The sequence below is a fragment of the Fringilla coelebs genome (genome assembly GCF_963513975.1).
Source record: "Fringilla coelebs genome assembly, chromosome: 13".
Lineage (NCBI taxonomy): Eukaryota > Metazoa > Chordata > Aves > Passeriformes > Fringillidae > Fringilla > Fringilla coelebs.
The window spans coordinates 20,981,204-21,007,398 of NC_140039.1; the positions used below are offsets into that span (position 1 = coordinate 20,981,204).

Here is a 26,195-nt window from a genome sequence, read left to right on the forward strand (position 1 = left end):
ATTAAAATGACTTCCAGAGTGCATCCTTCAGTGCTAGGATTACGTTCTGGAGGCCAGGTTTTAATTAGCTGTATGATTTGTTGGCGTTTTCCGTGCTGTGTTCCCGGGAGGGGAAGCGGCGCCCAGCGCCGGAGCGAGCTTGGACAGACTGAGCTGCATCACTTGCTGGGACTCAGCAGAGCATCTCTGGGCCCCTGCCAGAGAGGATGGGGACTGTTTAAAGTGGAGAGAAGGGAGAGGCCTTCGGGAGGTGGAAGACTCAAGCCCAGCAACAGAAAGGAAGGAATCAAACTTGCAGACTCAGAGCAGACGTGGGCAGGGGTGTTGTGCTGGGTTTGCAGCGCAGCTGGGCAGCAGAATTCCGTTCTGCTCAGCTCCAGGGTGTTGCTCCCTAGAGTTAAGGCAGGCCTGGGGTTTTTGCCTTTATCTTTGCTTTCTTAAGCCAGTTTCTGGAAGGCTGAGCATCTGTGGCAGCTCAAACCTCCTGGGTGCTGCCCATGTCTGCCCACAGTGTTGGTCACAGCTGGCTGTGCTCTGTGAGCTCTGCAGAGGAGACACCAGCTCGGGAATTCGCTCAGAATCTGTCAAAGACTGCTCTCAGTTGGCTGCATCCAGAGAGGAGGAGGGTGGGCACGTGGCAGTGCGATAGGGAAGGATCCATGGTGTGGGAACTGTGGTTAGAAAAGGAGTTGTCAGTGCTGTGCTGTGACAAAAAGTGCAGTTGCTGCCTTGAAAAATACAGAAAAAGAAGCATTGCTAAAAAACAGCAATTATTTTTTCCAGTTTTTCTTTCTGGCAGAGCCTCAAGTGAGGTTTCTTGTACTTCCAGAAAGGTTTGAGAGAAAATCCAGGAGGGAAATGGGCAGGAGGGCCCCTGACCAGTCTTGCATCTCAGTAGCTGTGGGACAGAGGAGCCTGCAGGTATTGCTGGGAGAGGGAGAAGTTCTCTTCTGCCATGTCCATGTAGAGAGGGAAGAAAATCATGGCAGGAAACTGTAAAAATGATTGGGTTAGATACAGAAGTGGTGGAGTGCTGGAAGGGATTCCTTCGGATGTTACGCCAGGAGTGGAGCTGATTGTGCCCTTGGAAGGGAGGGATGAGCTGAGCAATCTCTCCAAGGGGCTCCCAGCCCTGTGAACCTGCATTTGGAACTCTGAAGGGGGCAGTGGGCTGGCAGTTCAGGAGGGCAGCACCTGGTGCAGAGGGAAAGAAACAAATAAAGCAATTCAGGCAAGAGATCCCAAGTGCTTCATTAGCTTTAGAAAAATTGAAGCACTAAATTCAATTTTATTATTTCTTCCATTCTTCCAAGCAAGACCTCAATAATATTATCAAATATTTATTTAGTCTCCCTACATATTTTCTTGGCAGTGCAGTTTTTCTTTAAGCCAAATCCATTTAAGAGCCGAAAATGGAGTTGCTTTATTGAACAGCTGAAAAATTTGCCTTTTCCTCTTGCGTGATGTTGTGGTGGTTCATTCCTTGAGAAACACACACGAAATGTTTTTAAATAGAAGTGACTTTTATTATGCTGTTCAGTCAGCTCTGTCTAATAGCAGAACAGTATTCTTTCCATGCTGGTCAACACTGACGCTTCCAGAGGGGGTTTGAAATTTGATCTTCCTTGTTCTTCCTGTGCTCAGACTGTCCAAGCTTTCCCTGCCTCCTGCCCCCACTTCCTGCCCTGCTTTCAGCAGGAACTTTCATCCGGAAAAGCAGGAGCAAGTGAAGAAGCAAATGTGAGAGTGAAATCCAAGGGGTGAGCAGCCAAAATTAAATGAAATTCAGCCAGGAAATAAATATGCTTTGGCTTACTGCCAGGGTGAAATGTAGACTGAAAAGACCCAAAGATTTTGAGGAGGGAATGTCACAGGGTTCCTGTCCTGAGAATTGTGTTGGTGTCTCACAGGGAGATTTGTCATGGAAACTATTGAAATGGAGATTGGGAATGGCTTCCTGGGTCAAGGATCCAGCTCCCAGGCTAGAGCCACAACAATTTACTTACAACTGCTTCTGCAACTCCTATGACATTAGTTTGCTGAATTCCCTTCATATAAAGTACAAATCCTTCTCCTTGTGTGTAAAAATTCATTTTCAGTGCTTGTGAGAGAGAGAATGGGATGGCATTTCAGTTTGTCCAGGTGGCCTCTTGTTCAGGGCTTCTTTTCGTTCTGGACCAGAGATGGAGCTGAGGTAAGACACAGAAACACTCAGTGGGACCAGCAGCTTCCTTGGGATCCTGGGTTATCTCTCATTGATGTGTGCAGCTCTGAACCCCTCACTTGAGGGTTTTCCCTCTCTTTTCCCATCTCCTCAACATGAAGAGATTTTTGCTGACTTGTATCTGTTATTAGCCAGGAGCCATCAAGGTGCTCTGATGATTTATAAGGAGATTATTCTAAGGTAGCTTCTCCTGGTTGAAGTTATGCATTGTGTCCATAAATGAGGCTGTACCTTAATGCTTGCAGGGTCCTGGTGCACTCACTGTGTCCTTAGCAGCTTTCTCTGAGGAAACTTGCTCTGTTTGCCATCTCAGATCTCTTGTAGCCAGTGTTGCCCATCGAGGAACGCATCATCCTTTGTGATGGCAAGGAGAGGAATGGTTTTCTTGCTTTTTTAGCCTGAATGGATGTCAGATGGGATATGGTGTAGTTAAATCAGTGGGGTTTAGGGTTTTTTTCCTTTCTACTTGTGCTGCTCTCCCTTCTGGCTCTGTGTTTTCACCCAGCATCTTCCCTCAGTACCAGAGATAGAAAAAAGCATCTGGTCTTTCCTGCAAATGTTTCCTTTTGGAACTGCCTGTATATCCAGTGTCTAAATATTTCTCTCTTTTCGAGTAGCAGCTTTCTTTTTGAAGGAGACCAAAGAGGTTACGTGTAGAAATAAAACAAACACTGGTGTGTTCTGAACTCTTTGGAACACAAGGTGTTTACTTAAAGGTGCATTTCTCAGGTCAGCTTTAGCAGACATTGATATTCAGTGTCCAGCTCTCAGGTGGATAATTTTTCTCTCTCTGAAATCTCTGCTCAGTCTTCTCCTTTTGCTTTGATACCTCAGCTCCAAGTTAATAACAATTACATTATTTCCTGTGTTGTTACAGCTTGAACAAATGAAGCAGCAATTCCCACTGGTAGGGCTTTGCATAAATGAATATAATAGCAAGAGGGTGGTTACCCTCGTGTCTTGCAGATAGGAGTTGAGGGTGGTTATTTTAACATAGAAATTAAAATATATTTAGATCACAAATCGTGCACGCTCTCAATTTAAATGTTGGTTGCAAGGGTGATTTTTCCCCCTTTATTCTGCTTTAAAAAGCAAAGTGCTGAAAGCCCTTGAAACACAAGATGCAGCAGCACAAAGCAGGGAGGTAACAGACGTCACCACAGCAGAAACCGCTAATAAATTCTGTCATGTAATTAGTTCAGGTTTTGAATCCTGAGTGATTGGGCTCTTTGCAAAGGGATGTGATTGCTATGGGATCTTTGGGCCTGGGATAAAATCCCAGAATGGATTGGGTTGGAAGGACCATGGCAGGGACACCTTCCACTGTCCCAGGGGGCTCAGAGTCCCATCCAGCCTGGCCCTGGGCACTGCCAGGGATCCAGGGGCAGTCCCAGGTCTCCCTGTTCCATCTCCCTGCTCACCTGTGCTTCAGTTTCCCCTCCTGTGGAATGGCAGAGCTGCTGCCAGCGTGAGGTGGGAATTCAGTGCAGTTCTTCCCCCAGGCTGAGTGTGCAGGGCCCAGGTTTGGTTTCTTGCTGGGGTGGAGCTGTGGGTGGCTGGAGCTCCTTTGGGACCACAAAACCCCTGTTCTGCTCCGAGCTGCTGTGCTCGCAGCAAAGCTTGATCCCTGAGAACCGAGAATGAAAGGATGTCTTCTCATCACAAAGAGAGTCATTTCAGTAGGATCAGGTTCTTTTTTCTCCTTCTTCATGGAAATGCAGGAATGATTAATAATCAACACATTTCTGTAGCTGCTTTTGTTCTATATTCTTTGAACCTCTTAGGCTGTCATCTATTAATTTTACATCTCAGAGGGAACAAGTATAAAATAGATGATGGAGTAATCCAAGGGTTTCTGAAAAGGTGAAACTTGTCTGTGACTGAATATGTGCATTTTGTGTTATTCTCTAAGTGTTCTGTGTGAAAATACTGCATTTGAGCACAAGAGAGGTCTTCATTTTGTCTTTAAATAAACTCATCTTGTGGAGCATTGCCATCCTTGTGAGTGTATTAAAGCTGTGCAATTTCATAAATACAAAGTCAACAACTTCTATTTACAGTATGTCCATCGTTGCCAGCTAGGTTACTTCTTCATTGCTGCTGTTCTTTCATATTTAAAATAAAAAGAAAAGATATTATCAGTGTGTTTATTCTCTCCTGTGAGCAGGCTTTGGCCTAGGGAAAATATCAGGTATCTAAGTATAGAAAAGTCTGAAGAGAAAATGCTAAATTTCAGCAGGGAATTGCTGGTTTTCTTTTAATTTTAGTTTTGCTGTGCAAAAATCAGTTTGGTTTTTCCAAGTAATGAAGAAACAGCTGTGTTGGTGTTAAATATTCAGTGGATTTGTAAGTGACTTATTTAAAGATCTTCATCTTTATAAGATTTCCCTCATTTGTAAGCACCCTAAAGTATGATTTTTGTGAGGGGGAGTAATTTCTCTTGGTTCTTACCTTTCTCCAGTTGGCATTTTGGAGAGTCTGGGTTTAAAACCCGAAATAACGACATCACCTTTTTGTTGCCAGCAAAGTATTTGATTCCTGCTCTCTCCAACTGCAGAAAAGTTGGTGAAGACCTTCTCCAAAGTGCTTAAAATAGGCTGTGGAGATTTGGAAAAAATGAGTGGTGGATTGCACAACCAGCCTGGCTGGAGCTGCTTCCAGATCTTTCTGGAATGGGTGTGCTGGAGAAGGGCAGGGGGAGGGAAGTGGGCTGGGGCCCCTGAAACTGAGCTGGGCTCTGGTAGCAGCCAGGATGGTGCCTCAAGGAGCTACAAAAAAGAGAGGGGAGAGACTGCAAGGGCCTGGAGGGACAGGACACAGGGCATGGCTCCTGCTGCCAGGGGGCAGGGATGGATGGGAGATTGGGATTAAATCCTTCCCTGGCAGGGTGGGCAGCCCTGGCACAGGTGCCCAGAGCAGCTGGGGCTGCCCTGGATCCCTGGCAGTGCCCAAGGCCAGGTTGGACACTGGGGCTGGAGCAGCTGGGACAGTGGGAGGGTCCCTGCCGTGGCACTGGATGAGCTGTGAGGTCCTTTCCAGTCTAAGGCATTCCGTGATTCCATGAACCTTTGCCATTCTCTGAAAGGTGTTTGATGTTGTCTGGGGGAGCTTTGGGCACCAGCAGTGTGTGTTCAGGAGCTTTCTGAGCTGTCCTCATAGACCAAGGGTGGAACTGATAGAGTGACAACACTTACTGCCCAAAACAGTGGGAGAAGCCTCTGAAGGGGAGACTGGAGTTGCATAGGAATGTTTGACTTAGGTATTTCTAGGCAGTTTGGGTGAAAGAAGGTGTGATGTCTTGGGTGGGCTCTGAAATACTCAACTCCCTTCTCCTGTCATTTCAGCCTCTCTAACCTTTTTGCAAATTTGCAATTTTGGAGAAGTCTTGCATTATATTTTCAAATAATGTTATTAATATAATACCTAAATGTGACTTAAATTCCCATGTGGTGGAATCCATGGTAAGAAAAAGCTGTCTTTGTCAGGTTTTTCATTGTGCTATGAAAGCAAAAGTTGGGCATCTGAGATGTGGTTGGTTGGGCTTGGACTGGAGGGAAGGTTGGAAGTTTGGCACCTGCTGGCTTGGGAAGGAGCACAGTCTAGTCAAGAAGGGAGTGTAGCAGAGAGAAGAGCAAGTGAAAAGCATAGGGTAGAAGGAATGGCAGTTGGAATAATGTTGCTGGCAAGTTTCCCTCTTCCTTGAACCCCAAAATACTTTGGAACACGGGGGTTTCTACCCTTCCCAGGATCCTTGGTTTTGCCAACTCCTCTGTGCTGCTGGTGCACGCAGAGGGTAACCAATCCTCGCTGTGATATTTCAGGGAGCTGCAGGTGGCAGGGGCCCTCGTGGGCTGTGAGTGTCCCACCAGCGAGAGCGTTCATCTCTCACGTGGTGCAGTTGCATCCTCGCTTCGTTCCATGCAGAGCAGTCGCTGAGGGAAGAGCAGGATTTAGCTGGGAAGAACGGAAACGCACATTTAATACGTGCCCATGGAGCATTCATCATCCTGAAGGGGTAGTGCAGGATTATGCAATCCCTTTTTCCTGCAGGACCTTTGTTGGGTGCTCAGGCTTGATGTATTATCATTTCATCAACAGTGACGTAGTATTTTATTTTTATACTACCTCACTGTGCAATTCTGCCATTTTTCACTGTGTATCATGAAGATCTGAAAGGAAAATGCATTCCTTCCTGGTTAATATGCAACAAACAGTCTATAAAAAGATGTCGTTACTGTGCAGTAATTGCTTTATTTATCACCTTTCCTATGTGGCCAAAGCTGCTTGAATCACTGAGTGGAGCAGGGAGCTGATGCTTTGGGCCCCTTTGACTTCACTTTTCATTTTTGGCTTTGGATTTTTGGCTCCTGTTGTAGAACTAGACCTAAATTCCATGAGGATGGTGTCTGAGCAGCACGGGTTTATCGTACACAGTCATCAGGACTGTGGGTTACAGATCAATGACCACGATGGTGCTCAGCCAGCACATCCTTAACTTTGTAAACATCCAAGGCAGTGGGGTCTGGAGATCTGAAAGTCTTCTGGCCAGAAAGTTCATGTAGTTTGACCTGTGGCGAAATGCATTTGGTGGCCATATGAAGGTGAATAAGGCAAAGTTGAACTTCTCAACCACTTCAGAAATAGATTTCCTAGAAAAAATACTAGAAAATAAATATATTGGGTGCTTTTCATTGTTTGTTTTAGATCTGTAGCTTTGTTACTAGGGAGAAAACCTAAGGAAAACATGTTATGCCTTCCCTTCTTGCCCTGGACAAGGTCAAACTCTTGTAGCCCTCTCTGGGTGCTTCAGGCAGGAGAGAGGTTACTTGCAGTTAACAATTTGGAAGTTAGGCTTAACTTGACAACTTTCTTGACTGAAAAAAGGATGGAAAGAAGTGCACTGTGACTAAATCTAGCATACAATTAATTCTTCTCTGCAGTTCTGTGTGTTAATTGCTGTCATTGTGTGAACTGATGGTTTAAGCAAAAATAGAAAATTTTATAACTGGTGTGTTGCTTACAATGCAGAGTCTTAGCTCCAAGTGCCAGCCCGCAGTGGCTTTTTGAATCTCTGCTGTGCTGTCAATCTCTGTGAATCATCCTGATGGAAATGGAAAAGCGGTGAGGAGCGCAAACCTGGGAAGTGTGGTTTGCACTTCTCCTGGTGCTTCAGCAGCCCCAGGCTGGCAGTGGGGATGAAGTGGAGCTGAGTGTTTCTGCAAAGGTGCAGCTCAGTGTTCCTCCTCGTGCCCTGAGCTCTGTCCTTCCACAGTGCCACTGTCAAAGGGCCCCAGTGCCATGCCCAGTTCCTGCCAGGTCTGTTCTTGGGGTCCTGGGCTGGTAAAGCAGGGTGGAATAGAATCATCTCTAAGGTCTTTCCAAACCATTTTGGGATTCTTTGCCCTTCTGTGAAAGGTGTTTGAAGTTGCCTGGTGGGCTCGGGAGGAAGGGCATGAGAAGAGTGACAGTGTCCATCTCAAACAGCATCCAGAGGTGAAATTAGCAAGCTTGCTCTCTGTCCCTTCAGCAACTCCAGCCTCTGGCAGAGCTGCCATGACCTGTCTCCAGCATGGGGTGTCTCCCTTTCTGGTTGATGTGCATCCAGTGTCCATGAACGAGCAGCTCTGCTTTTCAGGCACTGAGGATAAACCCCAGGCGGGTTTCTCCTCACCTTGCTGCTTCCCAAATTGTGGTGCTTGTCCGTGGGGCTACACCAGGAACCTAGAGAAAGGCCATGTGAACGAGGAGCCTGAAGCCTGACATCCACTCTGCTGCCAGAGAGGCTGGGAACAGCCTCCTGGCTCTTCTGGCACTTTGTTTGAACTTCTGAGCTGCTACTTTAGGCGCTGCCTTTGAATAGCTGAATTTATTTTTTTGCGTGTTCCGTTGCTTAGCGACGACAGGAGGAAAAACAGTCACTGCAGCTCATGTGGGTTTATTACTGATAAGTTAGCATCTCTGATACAGAAATGTATTTTTAATAAGACTAATGAGCTGTGATTCCTGGCTTTAGCCAGGCAGAATGTTAAATAAGCTGTGTTGCTGCACTGGGTATAGAACCTGACACCCTGAGGGGTTTGATGTTACCTCAAGCCATGCCCTGAATGTCTGTGCTTGCGCAGGCTGTTGTTTGAGGGTATTTTATGCTGCTGCCACTTCATTAGGTGAGGAGTTCCTATTTTTTTTGCACAGTTTTCCCTAGCAATAGAAGGGATTTAAGAGCTAAACTTACAACAGCAGTGAAAAAATCCAAAGCAGAAAGCCCCCCAACCTGACCTGAAGTACAAGTTTTTGTACTGCAGAGTTTACCTGCTGAAGTACAAAAACTCCAAGCTGAAAGTGCAGAAACCAAGTCTGTTTGCCTGGGAAAGCACTGGAACGTGTTCCCATTTTAGTCTGGTACCGTTTTTGACTGGGACAAGTTATAAATTTTCTAGTCTTGCATCAGATGTTGGCAGCAGCAGTTAGTTTTTATCATGCACAGGGCGACATTCCTGTTGCTCAGAAAAGCATTCGTCTGATCAAGAGCTTTTTGGAATTTGTTTATAAAGTTTTCCTTGCTGCTGGAATAGTTGGAGAGCATTAGCAGCAGGAATCCAGATGATTATGAGTGGCTGAAGCCATGGCTGTGTTTGTTCCCTGTTTTTCTAGATTGCCTGTTCAAGCTGTGTCCCATGAACCGCTACTCGGCGCAGAAGCAGTTCTGGAAGGCAGCAAAGCCAGGAGCCAACAGCACCACGGATGCTGTGCTGCTCAACAAACTGCACGTGAGTATCCCTCTGCAGGGCCCTCCTCACACCCATCCTGCTCCAAACCAGGACTTCCAGCCAGCTTGGCACAGTTATGGAGGAGACGCCGGGTGTACGTGGAAGTAAATCAGCGTGCAAGATTCCTTTGGAGATGTTCAGTCCAAGTCTTCAGTCCTCTGATTTATGGCAAAATCGCACAATAAGGGACCCACAGGGATCACCCCAGCTCCTGGCCCTGCACAGACACCCCAACAGTCCCACCCTGTCCTCAGGAGTGTTGTCCAATGCTCTGGCAGCCTTGGGGCTGTGCCCATTCCCTGGGGAGCCTGGGCAGTGCCCAGCACCCTCTGGGGGGAAGAACCTTTCCCAAAAATCCATCCTAAACCTGCCCTGGCGCAGCTCCAGCCATTCCCTGGGTTCTGAGTCACAGAAAGTGGGCAGAACCCCCTCCTGTTCCTGCTCCAGGTCTGTGTCCCTCAGTGCTGTGTCCATGATACAGCATGGGAGCACTTGTCTTTTACCTGAGGTAGAGTTAATGGTGTTCCAGGGGAGCGTTTTGGGTGCTAAAGGCATAAAAAAGGAACCCTTGAAACAATTGCACAGAGGATCCTCAGGCCCTGCAGGAGCTGCTGCTCTGAGAAACCAGGGGCTGCTGCCTCTGATCAATCTATTGGGACTGCTGAAACAAACATTGCTGCTGTTGATATATGGGAAGGTTGATGGGTAATTATGAGTAATTATAAGGCCAGACAGCCTCTCCTTCCTTATTAGCTTGCAGTATTTAATATTTTCTGGGTAAAATGTTGACATTCAGCAGCTGAAAACTCAGTAAGGCAGTTGATTGCTGTTTTTAGAGTTCCTATATAAAAAAAAGCCAACTTAACTTAAATACCATCTGTTGACTTTAGAGTTAAATAAACTCAGTGTTTATGTTAAAATTACATAGCTGGAGTACTTTATGTCAAAATTACAATTCTGAATATTTTTAGGTTCTTTGAGCCTATATTAAGCTCATTGTAGCCTGGAATACGAAATGGCCCCGTAGGAGAGTGTCACTTGCTGATTGCCATATGGCTGCCTCGCTCTGCACTTCACAAAGACCCACTGGTGGACTCCTTCTGCTTCAAGAAATGTATTTATAACCCAAAAGTATCAGCTTGGCAGGGACAAAGCTATTTTGGTAGCACAAAGCTCCCTCACCTGGGCCTGTTTCTCATGTTGGTAAGGGAAGGAGGCTGTGGCAGCAGGTTTAGGGTGAGGGGGGTTCTGGGGTTGGCTGCTTGGTGCATCAGCAAAAGAGAGAGTTCATGGGTTTTCACAGAAATTAGAGTCTAAATACTGCAACATGTAGAAGAAAAAGGCTTTGGCATTGCCCTGGGTTGCATTCTCATGTGGAGTTGTCTCCCTTTCCCTGAGTACATCCCAATGTGAGTGTCTGGGGCCTGTCCCTGCTCGTCTGACACTTGACCCTTTTGTGCCAGGGTCCTGGAAATGCAGGATGAGGTTTTACCAGAATGAGATTTTTCCAGGATGAGCCCGAGCCCAGTAGTGTTTGCACAGCAATGTCCCACCAAGACCTGCTTGATTTGGAGAAAGGGTTTGAGTGCTGACAGTTTTATTGGGGTTTATTCAATCTGCATCACTTGGATGTGAACTCTGATGGGCTGAATCAGGTCTGCAGTGACCTGGGGCTTGAAAATAGCTGTGTCCCATGGACATCTCTGTATCAGAGCTTCCTCCTGCCAGTCCTGTGTGTCCATGGGTCACATGGAGTGCTCTGAACCCCTGTGCTCACAGCTGTGATCTCTGCTCAGGATGAGATTTCTTTATCAGAGCGTTGCATTTCCAACGCAGCTGATGATGCAAGATGTGTTCATCATCATCACTTGCCTTTTTTGGCTTCTGTTTGTCTGCTGGTGGAATTTATTGTCTGCCATGGAGCGCTCCATGCTGAGGTCAGGTTATTTTAAGTTAATGCCATTTAAGGGATTTCAAATCTGGGACACTTGTCTCTCTGTGGTCGCAGCATCTGAGCTGCTTGAGGAGCTGACATCTAGTGGCCAGAAAAGTGGTTCTCCTGGAGTGACTGTCAGGTCTGGGGAGTGCTTTTGAAGTACATCCTGAGTCCCAGTTGCACTTTCACAGAAAAAAAATTGGGTTTTGTATTTATAATAAATGTGGCACCCAGTGGGGTGGGGCAGTCCTGGCTGTGGTTGCTGTTATTTGGGAGAGCTCTGGTGTCTTGAAGAAACCTTTTCCTGACAGAATACTTGCAAATCAAGCAAAAAAGTTGTATTTTAGTAATGCAGAGAAAATGATGTTGCATTGCATGACTGAGTAAAATTTTGGATTTGGAAGAGCAGCTGTATCTCAGGTTCTCCTGGAGTAAGAAGCCAGTTTTCATACCTAGCACAGCCTCTGAAAGCAGCACATTTTGAGTGAGCTGGAGCTGGTGAAATTCTTTAACAGTGTGCAAATAGCTGCTCCTTTGTCCTGGTACTTCACCTCAACTGTGGGCACTTTTCTTCTCCAAGAGAAACCCGGATCCAGGTATCCTTGAGACCTGAGAACCAAACCATAATCCTTGATGCTCAGCCTCCTAAAAATCCGATTTTGAATTGCTCTCCACCTCCTGAAAGCAGTTAAAGCAAATACAGATTTATGTTTCTAATTCAAAACATCATCTTTCCTGTGAAGAAGATCTTTACCAAATGAAATTGTTTAAAAACAGCCTGGGCCAAATAGATCATTCTTAAAACAGCAATGGCAAGAGGCTCATTGTTAATTATTAATTAGGGGTTTGTGTCCTTATAATTCAATTTTGCAAGGGTTTCCCCTTTGCTTTCCCTGTCAGTGTGGTGCAGGAATGCTCAGCTGTGGCACAGAGGCTCCATCACCTCAGGGAGCACAAGCCCAGGTGTGGGGAGTGGGGAACTCTCCAGTCCAGAGCTGCAGTGGGCACTTGGATGTGCCTTCCTGTGGTCCTGCTGCATAGGGAGGGCACTGGGGTCTCCAGAGGAACACAGCCTGGAGAGCAGCTTTGTGTAGAAGTCAGGAGAAAGGCAAATAGAATTCCTGGCTGGAGTTGTTACCCATCCCTTTTTCACCTTTCCCTCCCTAGGTATCTGCCTTCTGCCTTGTCTGAGCTTTTCATCTCATGTTTTGTTCCAGAATTTTGTCCAATTGTACCCAAATTATGGGTTACTTTAATGATGTGTGTCTATCTCCCCAAACAGTTGAAAAAGGGAATTGAAAATTACACTGTTGGAAGCTGGAAAAAGAGGAAATTAGGCTCTTTCAGATGCTTGCTGTTTTTCCAGTCCTTTGAAATAATGTTGAAGAAAAGGGAGTTTTGTAAAACACCCTTTTCTAAAACACTCAGCGGCTGAACTGTTCTCCTTTAATTTCAGCATGCAGCAGATTTGGAAAAGAAACAGAACGAAACTGAAAACAGAAAACTGCTGGGAACAGTCATCCAGTATGGGAATGTCATCCAGGTAGGCTGTGAACATCTGTGCAAGCTGGAGAGGATTTAGTTGAAAATTGCCCGCTCAGTGGACTTCAGATTTCTGGAATTGATGATCAAGAGCCTGTAGTTTTGCCAGGTTTCCCTGTGCTCTGAAGTGGGATCCTGGGTGTTACATCTAGGATGAGATCCGTGTTTTATTATGGGTTAATTGTGCTTGGTTTTGAGGTCCCCATTGATTGTTTTCTTCAGAAATCCTTGTTAGAGCCCTCATTAGAGTTGTTGGGAGGTGGCACATGTACAACACCAAATATCCTCTCACAGTGAAATGTTGACACTTAAATCATAAACTGAGACAGAGAAGGAAAAGCAATAGAAATAGAAATCATAAACTGACAGAAGGAAAATCAATAGGAATAGTTAGATTTTGTTGTTAGATGAGACCAAGCAAAGCAAGAGAAGAGCAGCTTTGTCCCTTACCAGGAGGAGCCACTTAATCCCCAGCATTTCACAAGTTTTGGTCCTGGCTTTTTTGAACAGATTGTTTTAAAGTGATGAGGGCATCTCCATGTGTTTGTCCTAGCTGGGCAAGGGACAGCTGGATTACCTGAGGTGTTCTGTTCTGTGTCTGAGTGTGAGTGGAGCTGTGCCTGAGTCTGTCAGTATTTGCCCAGAATTCACTTTGCACTCCTGTGTGGCACTGCAGTTGTCTCATGCACGCTCGGGTTATTGAGGGGAGGAAGAGGAGCATTCTTAGAACTGAACTCTGATTCTTATTCTAGCTGCTTCACTTAAAAAGTAACAAATACTTAACAGTAAATAAGAGGCTTCCAGCTCTGCTAGAGAAGAATGCAATGAGGGTGACCTTGGATGAAGCTGGAAATGAAGGCTCCTGGTTCTACATCCAGCCCTTCTACAAGCTGCGCTCCATCGGGGACAGTGTAAGTGCTGGGAGCAGGCTCCTCACACATCCCTGGCCACAGCCTGCACTTGGGAGGCCTCTCTTGCAATTAATGCAATGCACACATCTCCCAGGGCGTGATGATGATGCAGGAACAACCTTTTTGCTATGCTGTCATGAGGGGGAGGAAAATTGCTATGGTAACTTGTATTTTGGAAACGTGGAATGATCTAACATTGGAGGGAATAAGGGACCTAATTAGGCTGGCCTTGCACAATTCCTGCTCAATTCAAAATGGTAGGAAGTGTTGAGCTCCTTCAGGAGGTTTGGAAGGAATAATTAGCATCTTGGTTTTCAGTGTTGTCAGCTTAGAATCAAAATTCGTCATCACTTTGGATGTGAGGAGTGAGGTAATAAGGAAGTGAAATGCTCCTGCTCATGGGAAATTTTTAAATGCATTGCCATTTTAATCCCTCCTTTTGCAACAGCTGAGTCACTTGGGTATGGAATCTTCCTAAAACCAGGAGGTCACAAGCTTCAGTGTGCCCTGGGGTTCAGGCCGGGTATATTTGGCAAATAATGTGGTGAATTTGTCAATCAGCCATCATTTATCCTGTAGCCCCATCTGTACCAGAACTCAGTCTGCTTCTTCTGCAAGGCTCTGAGTCCAGTAGCATAGGGGTTTTTGCCTCAGTCACTGGGTTTGGTGAGCTTAATTCTGAAGCAGACAGAATCCTGGTGGAATACTCAGACTGGCATCTCTCCAGACGGCAAAAAGGTGATTTCCTCCCATGGCTCCCATTAAAAATAAAAAAGGAAGAAAAAGAGCTTTCTCAGGGTGCAAATTTGTCTGATGCTGCACTTCTCTGCAGGTTGTCATTGGAGACAAAGTAGTCCTGAATCCTGTCAATGCTGGCCAGCCTCTCCATGCCAGTAGCCATCAGCTTGTGGATAATCCGGGGTGCAATGAGGTAAGGGGACTCTGGCACAGCTGGAGCAGCTGTACAAACCTTTCTGTGCTTCAGCTTAACCATTTGTACGTGGTTTGGAATTCAGCAAGTTGGTTGGTCCCCTTGGCACTGCTTATTGGGAATGGTTATCCTGGTAATCAGTGACTTAAGAGTTTTGGAGCTCTAGTTTCTCTTGGGTGCTGGCAGAGGTTTGGGTTTGATCTCTTTTGCATGACAGGCTAAAAGCAAGTTCCTCCTTCAAAATCAGGAGTTGTGGTGCAGTGATGTGTCCCATACTAGTTACTGAGAAGAAAATTAAATCTGCCAACACAGATGTGTAACAAGTGGCTTCCAAGCAAGTCAGCTCTGGAATTACTTGTTCTGGAGCAGATACAGAAAAGACTTCCCTCCTCCAGGGCAATGCAGCCAGGCCTGCAGTGTTCTGGTGAAAACTGTCTAAAAAACCAGACAGTTGCTCATGGCAGGATCTTGTGCAGACACAGGACAGTGGGACTGGTCGTCTCATTCTCCTTCTAGGTGAACTCAGTGAACTGCAACACCAGCTGGAAAATCGTGCTCTTCATGAAATGGAGCGACAACAAGGACGACATCCTCAAAGGGGTGAGAGGCAGAGCTGTGCCTGGCTGCAGCTGGGGCCCTGCTGGGCACTGCCCCTGCTGAGCCTGCTGCCTGCCTTTGGCAGGGGGACGTGGTGAGGCTGTTCCACGCCGAGCAGGAGAAGTTCCTGACGTGTGACGAGCACAGGAAGAAGCAGCACGTGTTCCTCAGGACCACGGGCAGGCAGTCGGCCACGTCTGCCACCAGCTCCAAAGCCCTGTGGGAGGTGGAGGTGAGGACTGCACCCAGGCTGGGGCTGCCCTGCTAGGAACAACCCCTCCTTCTGCTTAAAGCACTCTGTCTGGGCTTCTTGCTTTAGGTAAAATTTTCCTGGTGTTGCAAGTTGGAATTAGAATTCCTTCACTTGCTTTCTGTGCACAGTCACAGAGCTCTCGAGTTCAGGTGCTTTACAGTTCAGGAAAAGGGCACAGAGAAACATCAATGAAGTCATTTTCTTACCAGTCACTGAAGTTTAACAACAGCTTATAATTTTCCCTGTCCTGCTGAGTGTACTGAAGGCTCTATTTTTGGTGTGGAATAATGTGATTATGTATAGCCTCATGTAATGGGAGGCTGCAGCCCCTTGCTAGTCTGTCTGAACTGGCTTTTTAAATTCACTTGGCTTTTAAAGAGAGTGACTAACACCTTGGCCATCACTGGCTTCTGAAAATAGCCTCAATCTGTTGGTATTGTTAGCATTAGTTTATGATTTTTAAATTGATTCAATTATGAAGTGCATATAAGAATTAAAAAATGAATTGTAATGGTGGATAGGTGTTTTTATATTCCTTTTCCAGAAGTATCTGCTGTGACATTCAGCTTCTCCTGTATTTCAAATGAAAGTCTGCCTGTCATTAGCATTACTCAGGCATTTTGTCAGTCTGTGGTAACTCTCCATGTGTGTGCAGTTACCTGGACAGGTGAGAGTTCTTCCCTGAAAGGAACAGGTCAGCTGTGATGAGTTTTCTTTAGGAATCAGGTTAACCCTAACCACAGAGTAGCCAGTATGGAGTTACAGGTGTTGGAGGCACTCCTTGCCCCACTTTGTCAGTAAATATGAATATTAATTATTTTGTACAGCATTGTTGCATTTGAAATATTTCCAGATGTCTTCCCTCATCCACTTTAAACAGCCAGAAATTTAGTTACAGCCATAGGGTAATGGATTTGTTGCCTTTTGTGGGGGTTTGTTTCAAGACCTGGCAGCACATGCCCATAGAGAGCCCCTTCTTTAATTCATTCACAAACTGAGGGGAACTGTTCCCAGCAAGCTCGGAGCATTCCCTGCACAGCCCTGGTGACAGATAAAACGTGGTTTTGTCTTTTCTCAGCCCCTGGTTGTGTTTACCTTTCCCTGCATCCCCTGTGGAATGAGGCAGGTGCTGCAGGGAGGGGGGTCAGTGCTGCATTCCAGGTGTGTTCCCTGTCCCTCAGGTGGTGCAGCACGATCCCTGCCGGGGGGGAGCTGGCTACTGGAACAGCCTCTTCAGGTTCAAGCACCTGGCCACGGGGCACTACCTGGCAGCAGAGGTACGTGGGCTGGGCTGGCACCTCTGCCTGCCTCACACTGTGTTCTCCTCCTTTGGCACCTGCTCAAAATCTGTCATTTCCCACCCTGAACTGGACACGGGGAGGGGAGGAGAGTGGTCATTTGGATTAATACAAAAAGAGATGCTAAATGTAGGAGATGAGATGAAAGAGCTGAAAGAATATTGTGGTTTGGGGTAGTCATGAGCTGATTACACTTTTTGTGTGAATTCTCCAGTCAAGAACTTCTCCTGCAAAGAATAGGCACTAAATAGTATCCTGTCATGTGGGCACTGGATTCAATGTGACTTTATTAACTGATGAATAAATGGTAAATGACTGAAAGCCTTTGGGGGAAAATGAATTCAAGTGTTGGTAATTTCTCTTGAATCACTGATTTGTGAGCAGAATCGTAGAACTGAGTATAAAATGAAATCACTGACTTCAGACCACTCTGTGAGAACTGCAGATAGAGAAAAGTCCAGATTAAATATCCCTTTTTATATTCTTCTGATAAGCAGATTGGAACACCAGAAGCATTTTGTCACATGCACACTGCAAATCCTTTCTAGTAGTGATCCACTGTAGAGCTTTTCCAGTAAATCTTGGGTTTTCTAATCGGCCAAAACAAAAACGTGCTCTGAGATCATACAGGAATATCCCAGAGGAGATTGCTCACCTGATCCCTGCTTAGAATAATGTTTGTTCTAAAAGATTTCTCCAAGCCAGTAGTTTATAGCTGGAAATTCCACTTGGAATTTAAACAACAAAAAGAAAGCATTAACTGGTTAACTCTGTACTCTTGCTCCTGTAGTGGTTCTCCTGGATGAGATAACTCTCCCTGCATGTTGGCAGGTTATTTAAGTGATTTGCAGCCTGGTGAGCCGTGCTGGGTGTGGGCAGTGTGCTCTGCCTGCCTGGAGCAGTGCAGGGCACTGGTGCCCATGGGAGTGCAGGTGGTGCTCAGGCTGTGTGCCCCTTGCAGCTGTGCTGGAGTTTGACCTGCCTGTGATTCTGTTCCATCAGGTAAACCCTGACTATGAGGAAGATGACCTGGAGTGTCAATCCTCAGTAAGTATAGGCAAGGGAATGGTCCTGCCCCTGACTCAGGAGGGCTTGGCACAGGCCCTGGCCAGTGCACAGCTGGTCCAGGCTTCCTTCTTAGTGAAGCAGCTAAAACCTGACAGTGCTCTGGAGGCTTTTAAGGCCTGTCCAAAGAGTGGGTGTTGACACCTTAGTGCAGAACAACCCACTTGGAACTAAATTGACACATTACCTAAACCCCCCTCAACTCCTCCCTTTGTGGCATCTTTTTCTGTCTTCCTGTTTCCTCAACCTTTGCTTCCTTGGAGCTCTGTCCTGCTGGGGGCTGGAAATCAAGGTGCTCAGGGTGACACCAGATGGGACTTGTCCCCCAGGGAATGTCCCCCAGTGCTGTGCCTGTCTGACCTCTGTGTTAAACAGCAAATTTGCTGTTATTGTACCTTGTCTCAGGAAAGCAGGATAACAGAGCAGGAATGGCAGGGGGAGGGTGATTCCAGTGCCATTCCTCTGGTTTTCCTGTGGGAGCCAGTCTGTGTTGTCAGTAAATGTTGTTGTGTCAAAGATTGAGTGTGTGGTGCTCTGTATTGACAGAAGCTTCCCTTTGGTGTCAGAGGGAACCAGCATTGCTTCAGGAGGTGAAAACAGAGAAAACTGGAGCAGCACTTTGCATTGTGGATTTTATTTATTTAGTTGGATTTGATGACAGCCTTATGCAGCTTTCTTGGTCATTTATCCCATATTATGGAGGATTTGCACCATTTGGGTATGACAAAGAGCTCTTCTTTCCGTTCCTAAGAGATGGATGTGCTGCTTGGAAATCCTGCAGGGTGCATTTTTCCTCCTAAAAGGATTTTTCATTATAGCCTGGCCATTAAAATGCTTCCCTCGCCCTCAGATGTTGAGCTGTTTTCCTGATTACTTCTTGGTGGCATTTGGCAGCTTGACTGCAGTAAACATGGCAAAAAAACCTGAACAAACCCCACCCACAGCTGTTCCCTGGGGTGTGGGGGGAATCCAATTCTGAGGTGTTTTGTTGGGTTAATTTTTGGAGAGCTAATCAGTGTTGAGGGGCTTAGGTAGACACCCTGCTCCTGTGATGTGTCCTGCTGACATGTGCATGGATAACATTCATGCGCTGTCTCAGCTCTCTGGTTTTTCCCTGATCTGTCTCTTTACCACTAGATGGCAAAAATAGACCAGCAAGAAGAGACCAGGAGCACATAATTCAGCTCTGACAGGAAATTGCCACATCGTTTATCCTTCACTGGTGACAGGGGGTGTAGGCTGCCTTATCCAACTTTATCCAAACTCCAGTGTGATCCCAGTGCGAGCTCTCTGCAGGGTTTCTGTGCACAGCTCACGGGTTTTGTTGGTGCTTTCTCCTTGTCCCTCAGAGGGCTGTGCAGGAGGGGTTTCCATGGGCATGGGTGAGGTGCCAGCTCCACCTTCCAGCAGCAAAGGGGCTGCTGTTGTCACCTTTGGGGTTGAATTTCAGTGCTCCCTGAATTGCTCCATTTCCTGCATTCTGCTTTACTGCTCGTGTTCAGCTTTGCCCCAGTTTGCAGAAGTGACCAGTTGTCTCCCAAAGGACAAGCAGAGCAGCTGTATCCCTCACTGTGTTCCCTCCCCTTGCTGGGGGGGATGAAGGAGACAGCTGAAATTCAGAGAATTCATTCCAAGTGAGCGAATTTCTCCCAGAATTTCTCTCCAGATGGACTCTGAGTGTAGAGTTGCTCCTTCCCTTGAAGGCACACTCCCAAAGTGTATTTCTGTTCCATACAGATAACTGCCTGTTCCCATGTACAAAATCAGACTTTAAATGTCACTGCTTTGCAGCCAAGTTCATTGACTGCAAATATGTTAACTTGGGAGTATCCTGAGGCACAAGCAGCACTGGATACCTTTTCCATCTGCTCCAGGATGGCAGTGCCTTACAGCAGGGCTTTGACAGGCAGGTGCCTGAGTGCTGACTCCCTTGGGTGCCACTGTCACAGAGAAGCTGAGAAAGTGCTTTCTTGGTCACCCTGGAGATTGCAGCCAGGATTTAGGTACATGGACAGCTGGTTCCTGCGTGCCAGGACAGTGAGCAGCTTCTTTAGGGACTTGTGACAGCTGGGAGTTCCCTAGAAAAGGATTTGGAGAAAGTTGTTCCTTTTTCTCAGTTCATCTTTGTTTTTTCCTACCCTTTTGCCCTTTCATCTGAAGCCCTGGGGTTTTATCCAATTGATGTATCTTTACTTTGCTGGAGGAGGCTGGGGATTTGTTGGAACCTTGGGAATAAAGATCCTTCTGGTGCCATGGCCTTTGCAACACATTTTTGTGCTTGAGAGCAGCACAGGCTGTAGTGTGAGCAGCAGGACTTCCAACTCCTTGATTGGCTTTTTGTTTCTCTTGCCTGGGATTGATGGATGTGGCTCCCATTTTTGCTGCTGAAGCCGATTATTTCCCAGCAAGGTTGTTGGTGCACGGTGTGGCCGGGTTTTTATGTTTTCAGCTCGTTAATTATGTGGTTAGAGGGATAATTGCAATGTGTGGGGCATGTTTGGAGAGCTGGCAGTGTCAGGATCGGGGCTAGCAGCTGATGTGTGTTACCAGAAAGCAGTCAGAGCTCCCAGTGTGTGTGGGGTGAATGGCTGGGGGGGTTTGTGTCTTCTGGCACTGTCTGTGAGACGTGAATTCTGCGTGGAGGGGGAGTTGCTGTGCTGGCACTCGGGACTTACCCCAGGGGAAGCAAGGTGTGCTTGGCCAGGGCAGCTGCTGTCGGTGTTCCTGGTGTCCTGCACCCATTCCCCTGGTCCAGAGTGCCCCCTGTGTGTCTGGGGCTGGGGGGCTCTGCAGGGCTCCCCTAAGGCCGTGGCTCTCTCCACAGCTGGACCCCGAGCAGGAGGCGCGGCGGGGCCGGGGCCCCCAGGAGAAGATGGCCTATTCCCTGGTGTCTGTGCCCGAGGGCAACGACATCTCCTCCATCTTCGAGCTGGACCCCACCACCCTGCGAGGGGGAGACAGCCTCGTCCCCAGGTACGGTGGCTTTGCACAGCTCAGGGGCTTGTGTGGGATTTTAAAGTAAAGCTGCCCCAGACTGTCTTCCTTTTGTCCTTTGGAATCAGGTTCCTCCTCTAATGAATGTAGAAATAAGCAGAAAATGCCTTGAGTGCTTTACAATCGAGGTATAAGTAGGAGAACACCATTTTACAGATGGGCATATTGAAACTAAGTGACTTCCTAAGTGACTTCCTTGCCAGGAATGGCCTAGGACTAAAAGCCTTAGGTGATCTATCAGGACAAGGCATTCATTCCTGTGCCCTGTCTGGATGGTGTTAGGATGTCACACCAGCTGTTTACCACTGGGTTTTCTGTTGTTTGTGTGTTCTTTACTGTTCATGTGGCACCTCTTGCTGCTGAAAAGGTGCTCCACCCTTCCAAGTGCCACACTCTGCACACAGCTCTTTGCTGCTGTTCCCACTGAGAAAGCACAGCAAGTTTGTTCCATTTATTCAGCAACTCCCTAAATCATCAGGTACCCGTATTTTGGAGTATCCGGGAGTTCTGGGCTGAAAACCCCAGAGGTAAGAGGAGAAGTTGGCAGCTCATAGCAGTGGAAAGGTGAGGGTGGGAAGAGGTTCAGATTGTTGCTGTGCAGCAGCTCAGAGTGGCTGTGGTTCTGTTCTGGAGCAGAATCTCTTTCACTACAGAGGAAACCTTCCTCAGGTGAATTCAGAGTGAGCTGAGGCAATAAGAATGCTGTTGCAGTTGTGGTATGCAGTGTGGACAGAGATGACACTTCTTCCCCACTTGTTCCTGCCAGCATCTCAAAATCCCAACAATGCAAAGGCTTCCCAGCTGGGAGGCTGACTCATGCTGGGGCACTCCTGACTTTCTTTCAGGAACTCCTATGTGAGGCTGAGGCACCTCTGCACCAACACCTGGGTTCACAGCACCAACATCCCAATTGATAAAGAGGAGGAGAAACCTGTGATGCTGAAAGTAAGTTCTGTGACTTTGTGTAAGCACATCCTTTGATTCCTGTACTTCCACAAAAGTGTTGGCAGGAGTTTCACTCCCTGAGCCTGTCACAAACTGAGCATGTGACAGTAATGAACAGTGCCTGTGCAAAATATTTGCTCTTAATGGCTCAGTTTCCTGATATTTTTCTAGTTACACTGTTTAGCTTCTCCAAAGTCATCAGGAGCAGGATATTTTTTTCCACTGGCTACAGCAACATTTTGCCATCTCACCTGCTGCTCCTTTGAATTTAGAGACAGCTTTGAGCTAGCACAGAGTGTTCTCAGAGTTTGGGTTCAGCAGTGCTCCCATGCTGCCTAAGCAGAGGGTGGCTTTTCTTTCATTATCAGTGAGTGTGAGCTACTGCTTTGTTCCTGCCTTGGGATTTGCTGATAAAGCTTCTCTGGCTTTCAGATTGGGACCTCTCCAGTGAAGGAGGACAAAGAAGCTTTTGCTATAGTGCCAGTCTCTCCTGCAGAGGTTCGGGACTTGGATTTTGCAAATGATGCAAGTAAAGTTTTAGGTTCCATTGCTGGCAAGCTGGAAAAGGGAACAATAACCCAGAATGAAAGAAGGTAAGGAAGCCAGAATTGGGTTCAGATAATGTTGTTTCCTGTAGTCAGTAACTGTTTCTTTGACAGCTTTATCAGAGTAAGCTATAGAAGAGGGATTTGGTTTCCTCCTTGATGGGATTTGATGTTGTGTCCATAGTGGAGGTTCTCAGGCCTGGTCTGTCCAGCCTTTCTTGTTCTCCATGAAGTGAGAGCATGAGAAATGTTGTGAGCTTGGGGGACTAATCCCCAGCATACCTCTGCAAATGGAGTGTGGGAATTCCTAATCCATCTTGTGAGGACTGAACATGTGACTTGCTGCAAATCCTCAGACTGTGTCTGTGAAAATGGGGCCACACAAAAAGAGCACAGGGGTGGCTGTGTCACACCAGGGCCCGTGTGCTTCCATAGCCAGTGCCTTTTATTTGGCCTTGGGAGAGTTTATCACCTGATTTATGGTTTGTGGCAATTGAAATAAGTGCCAAATTGTACTTGGCAAGTGTAGAGTTCTCCTAAAGGGATTTTCTTGCCTTGCTGCTGCTCTGGTTTAGCTGTTGGACAGTGAGGCTGCAGCAATGGGGGAGCATTAGTTTCTAATTTTAAGTTCTCTGCAAACCTCTAAGCTTTATCCAGTCTCTAATTGCTGTTAGTTTTTCACTTAGCATTTAGAAATCTGTGTAAACTTACCCTGGCACTGCTCTTTTAGCACAGAAAATTTGTGTTCTCATGTTAACAGCTTCTGGCTTTTCCATAGATCTGTTACCAAACTGTTGGAGGATTTGGTCTACTTTGTTACTGGTGGAACTAATTCTGGCCAGGACGTCCTTGAGGTGGTGTTTTCTAAACCTAACAGAGAACGGCAAAAGCTGATGAGGGAGCAGAATATTCTAAAGCAGGTAGGCTGGGGTTTTCTCTGAGCTCTGCCTATGGGAAGAGTTCTTGGAAAAAAGAATCTGGTACCAGAGAACCTGGCCAGGCTGGATGGGGCTTGGGGCAGCCTGGCCCCGTGGGAGGTGTCCCTGTGTGTGGCAGAGGGTTGGAACGAGATCATCTTCATGGTCCCTTCCAGCCCAAGCCATTCTGTGTCTCTGTAAACTTTGGTCTCAAATTGTTGGGACCAAAGGGTCTTTTGAGTTTCCAGCTTTCAGCAGGCTCTGGGCAGTGGGCTGTAGGCTCACCATTGCTGCAACTAAAAATTCCAGCAGATGGTGTTGAATAAAGGCGATCAGCATCCTGTGTCTGGGCTGCTCCATGGCCAAGAACCGTGGTGACTGCAGCCTATTTCTGATGTACCTTTTGAAATACAAAGGCACAGAGCTTAGACACTAGTTATGAGCAGGAGCAGGCAGTGCCTCATGGGGCTGTGTCTGTGTTTTTTACTAAACCTGCAGATTTTCAAGCTGTTGCAAGCACCCTTCACGGACAGCGGGGACGGGCCGATGCTGCGGCTGGAGGAGCTGGGGGACCAGCGCCACGCGCCCTTCAGGCACATCTGCAGGCTCTGCTACAGGGTGCTCAGGCACTCCCAGCAGGACTACAGGAAAAATCAGGTTGGAAATGCCTCTGTCATGATCAGTGGCACCAGCATGGTTCCTCTGCTCAAATAAAAAAAAAACCCTTTATCCTATAAAGTAAACCCTGCTCTGCTGTGGCTGCACAGTCAGCAAGAGGTTTTGAGATTGCTAAGTTTCATTCTATTTTTCATCTGTCAGACTATAGTGTAATTAGCACTGGTTCTAAGTGGGATTTAGGAAAACAACAGAATTTCTAACTGTCCCACACAGGTGAATTTCAAGACTGTTCACTCTTGCTGACTACAGGCTCCATTGAAAGTTGCCCTGTAAATTAAGGCTGTTCAGTTTTTGTTGCCATGTATTAAAAACAAGGTCCTGTCAGATAAGTATAAATGCCTTGCTACTGTCTAGCCCAGGAGAGAGGGGAGGGATGGAGGGTTGTCTGTCATTGTTTGCTTTCTTTCACACAAACAATTTGGATCTAACCCAGATTCCTCCTTGGAATGTTGGTATTGACAAACATCCACCTGTTTTCTGTTATTATTTTGAATTCTGAGGGCTAATTACACCCCCTTCCTCCTTGCCTGTGTGTTTTGAAGGAATACATTGCCAAGCAGTTTGGCTTCATGCAGAAGCAGATTGGCTATGATGTCTTGGCTGAGGACACCATCACAGCCCTGCTCCATAACAACCGCAAGCTCCTGGAGAAGCACATCACAGCTGCTGAGATTGACACCTTTGTGAGTCTCGTGAGGAAAAATAGGGAGCCCAGGTGAGAGCTGCATTTCTGAATATGTGATTACCCTTCTCCTTCTGGGAAAAGTCTGTACCTGCCAGCTTGCTCAGGAGGAAGCACAGCCAGTTCACTGTGTTCTGGCACTCGCCCTGCCGTCCCCTCGGGCAGCAAGTCTTGCTCTGCGCTGTTCGAGTGGAGTTCTGAATGTTTGCTTCCTGAAATGTAGATTGCTTCAGTGTAGATCTCAACAGTGATTGATACCCTTTTGGCTCGTGCTTTCCAACAGGTTTTTGGATTACCTCTCGGATCTGTGTGTCTCCATGAACAAATCTATTCCCGTGACACAGGAGCTGATTTGTAAGGCCGTGCTGAACCCAGCCAATGCAGACATTCTCATTGAAACCAAGTAAGTTTGTGCCTTTCAAGATGGTTCTCCTGGTGTGAAGCAGAAGGAAGGTGGCTCAAAGCTGAGCACACTGCTGGCAGGTCTCAGGGAAGCAGGGAATTAATTGTGTGGGATCCTTTTCAAACACAGGGAGCAGGGCTGGGGACAGCAGGTGTCTGCCAGGTGCATCCTCAGCCCCGCGGGAAGAAACCCCTCAGCTCTCTCCTGTTTGATCCAAAGCAGGCAGACTGTGCAGGGAGGTGTGCAGGCTCCTGGGCTGATCCTCCCCCAGCTCTGAGGGAGCTCAGCTGGCAGCAGAGCAGAGGCTGCTCCAGCTCTGCTCACCTTTCCTCCCCCTGAGGTGGGGTTTGGGTGTCCTTCTCTCCTGCCATTGCTGAGGCCTCACGGCAGGCACCAAATCCAGTTTGGCTTCGGGAAAGATGGCTTTATTCAATATATGTACTAGGGAATACATAACCATTATCAAAATACTGCAAAAGGGAAGCAGGTAGTATTTAAAACACGAATGGCTGAGAGTATACTTGCACATTTAATTCTTGTCATGAAATTATAAAGGATGTATTTATTTCCATGAACTCTTAGTATTGGTACATCACTTATTTGTCCTTGAGTATTTAATTTGGGTTTTTTTGAGGTGTTATTTTCTTTCTGGAAGCCTTTTTAGTATCAGCAGCTGATTTCTTTCTAGTTACTTCATCACATAAACAGAAAGAAGTTCTGATCCATTTGGCATTTATGGGATACAGAATGAATCAATTTTTTCTTTCTCATGTCTCTTGCTGGTCTGCTGAATGACCTTTGAATCAGTTCTCCTGTAAAGAAGGTTTTGAAAGTCTATTATGTGTCTTTAACTTCCTTGTTTCTTTATCTTTTTCACTTGAAAGGAGCTGAAATGTTCATCCTTTTAAGGCTGAATGGAAAACTTACAATCTAATGCTTTTAATAATACACCCCAATGATTTGGTGTAGTAAAATGCTACTGCTGAAAGGGCACGATACAGTTTAGCAAGCGTCTTAAAAGAGATGTGAAGGATGTATGTGGGTCTGCAGTGTAACCTCCCTTTCTCTCCAGGCTGGTGCTCTCTCGATTTGAATTTGAGGAGGTGTCGAGTGGAGACAATGCCTTGGAAGTTGGAGAGGACGAGGAGGAAGTGTGGCTGTTCTGGAGGGACAGCAACAAGGAGATCCGCAGCAAGAGCATCCGGGAGCTGGCCCAGGACGCCAAGGAGGGGCAGAAGGAGGACAGGGACGTGCTCAGCTACTACAGGTGAGCAGCACCCAGCAGCTCCCAGCTCAGCAGGGCTGCCTGGGCAGGCCCTGGGTGCACAGGGTGTGCTTGGGAGGCAAAGCTCCTGTTCCATGCACAGAGCAGCCTTCAGAGAGGGAGGGTGAAGGCTCTCAGGAGCAAAAGCACACAGTTACTCATGGTGAGGAGTCCAGGTGTTGACATGATTCAGTTTAAACTGATTTTTAAAAAATAGTTCAGGCTTTGTTGAATTCAATGTGT

The 26,195-nt window shown here is 46.8% G+C and overlaps 1 protein-coding gene across 3 annotated transcripts in view; it reads left to right on the top strand.

The window, feature by feature from the left end:
• The window catches only part of ITPR1 (inositol 1,4,5-trisphosphate receptor type 1), a 157,515-nt gene that overhangs the window by 36,829 nt on the left and 94,491 nt on the right, over positions 1–26,195 (top strand). Inside the window, exons 4-19 of one of the 3 annotated variants that reach the window (XM_084214761.1) lie at positions 8,876–8,991; positions 12,384–12,470; positions 13,222–13,380; positions 14,213–14,311; positions 14,828–14,911; positions 14,994–15,140; positions 16,343–16,438; positions 17,462–17,506; positions 20,349–20,497; positions 21,364–21,463; positions 21,896–22,056; positions 22,787–22,928; positions 23,424–23,582; positions 24,146–24,318; positions 24,569–24,688; positions 25,761–25,955. In XM_084214761.1, the coding sequence (XP_084070887.1) occupies positions 8,876–8,991; positions 12,384–12,470; positions 13,222–13,380; positions 14,213–14,311; positions 14,828–14,911; positions 14,994–15,140; positions 16,343–16,438; positions 17,462–17,506; positions 20,349–20,497; positions 21,364–21,463; positions 21,896–22,056; positions 22,787–22,928; positions 23,424–23,582; positions 24,146–24,318; positions 24,569–24,688; positions 25,761–25,955 (2,032 nt within the window). Of the gene's footprint in view, positions 1–8,875; positions 8,992–12,383; positions 12,471–13,221; positions 13,381–14,068; positions 14,119–14,212; positions 14,312–14,827; positions 14,912–14,993; positions 15,141–16,342; positions 16,439–17,461; positions 17,507–20,348; positions 20,498–21,363; positions 21,464–21,895; positions 22,057–22,786; positions 22,929–23,423; positions 23,583–24,145; positions 24,319–24,568; positions 24,689–25,760; positions 25,956–26,195 lie in introns of those variants that run through there. The other 2 variants (XM_084214762.1, XM_084214763.1) reach the window with 2 other exon arrangements.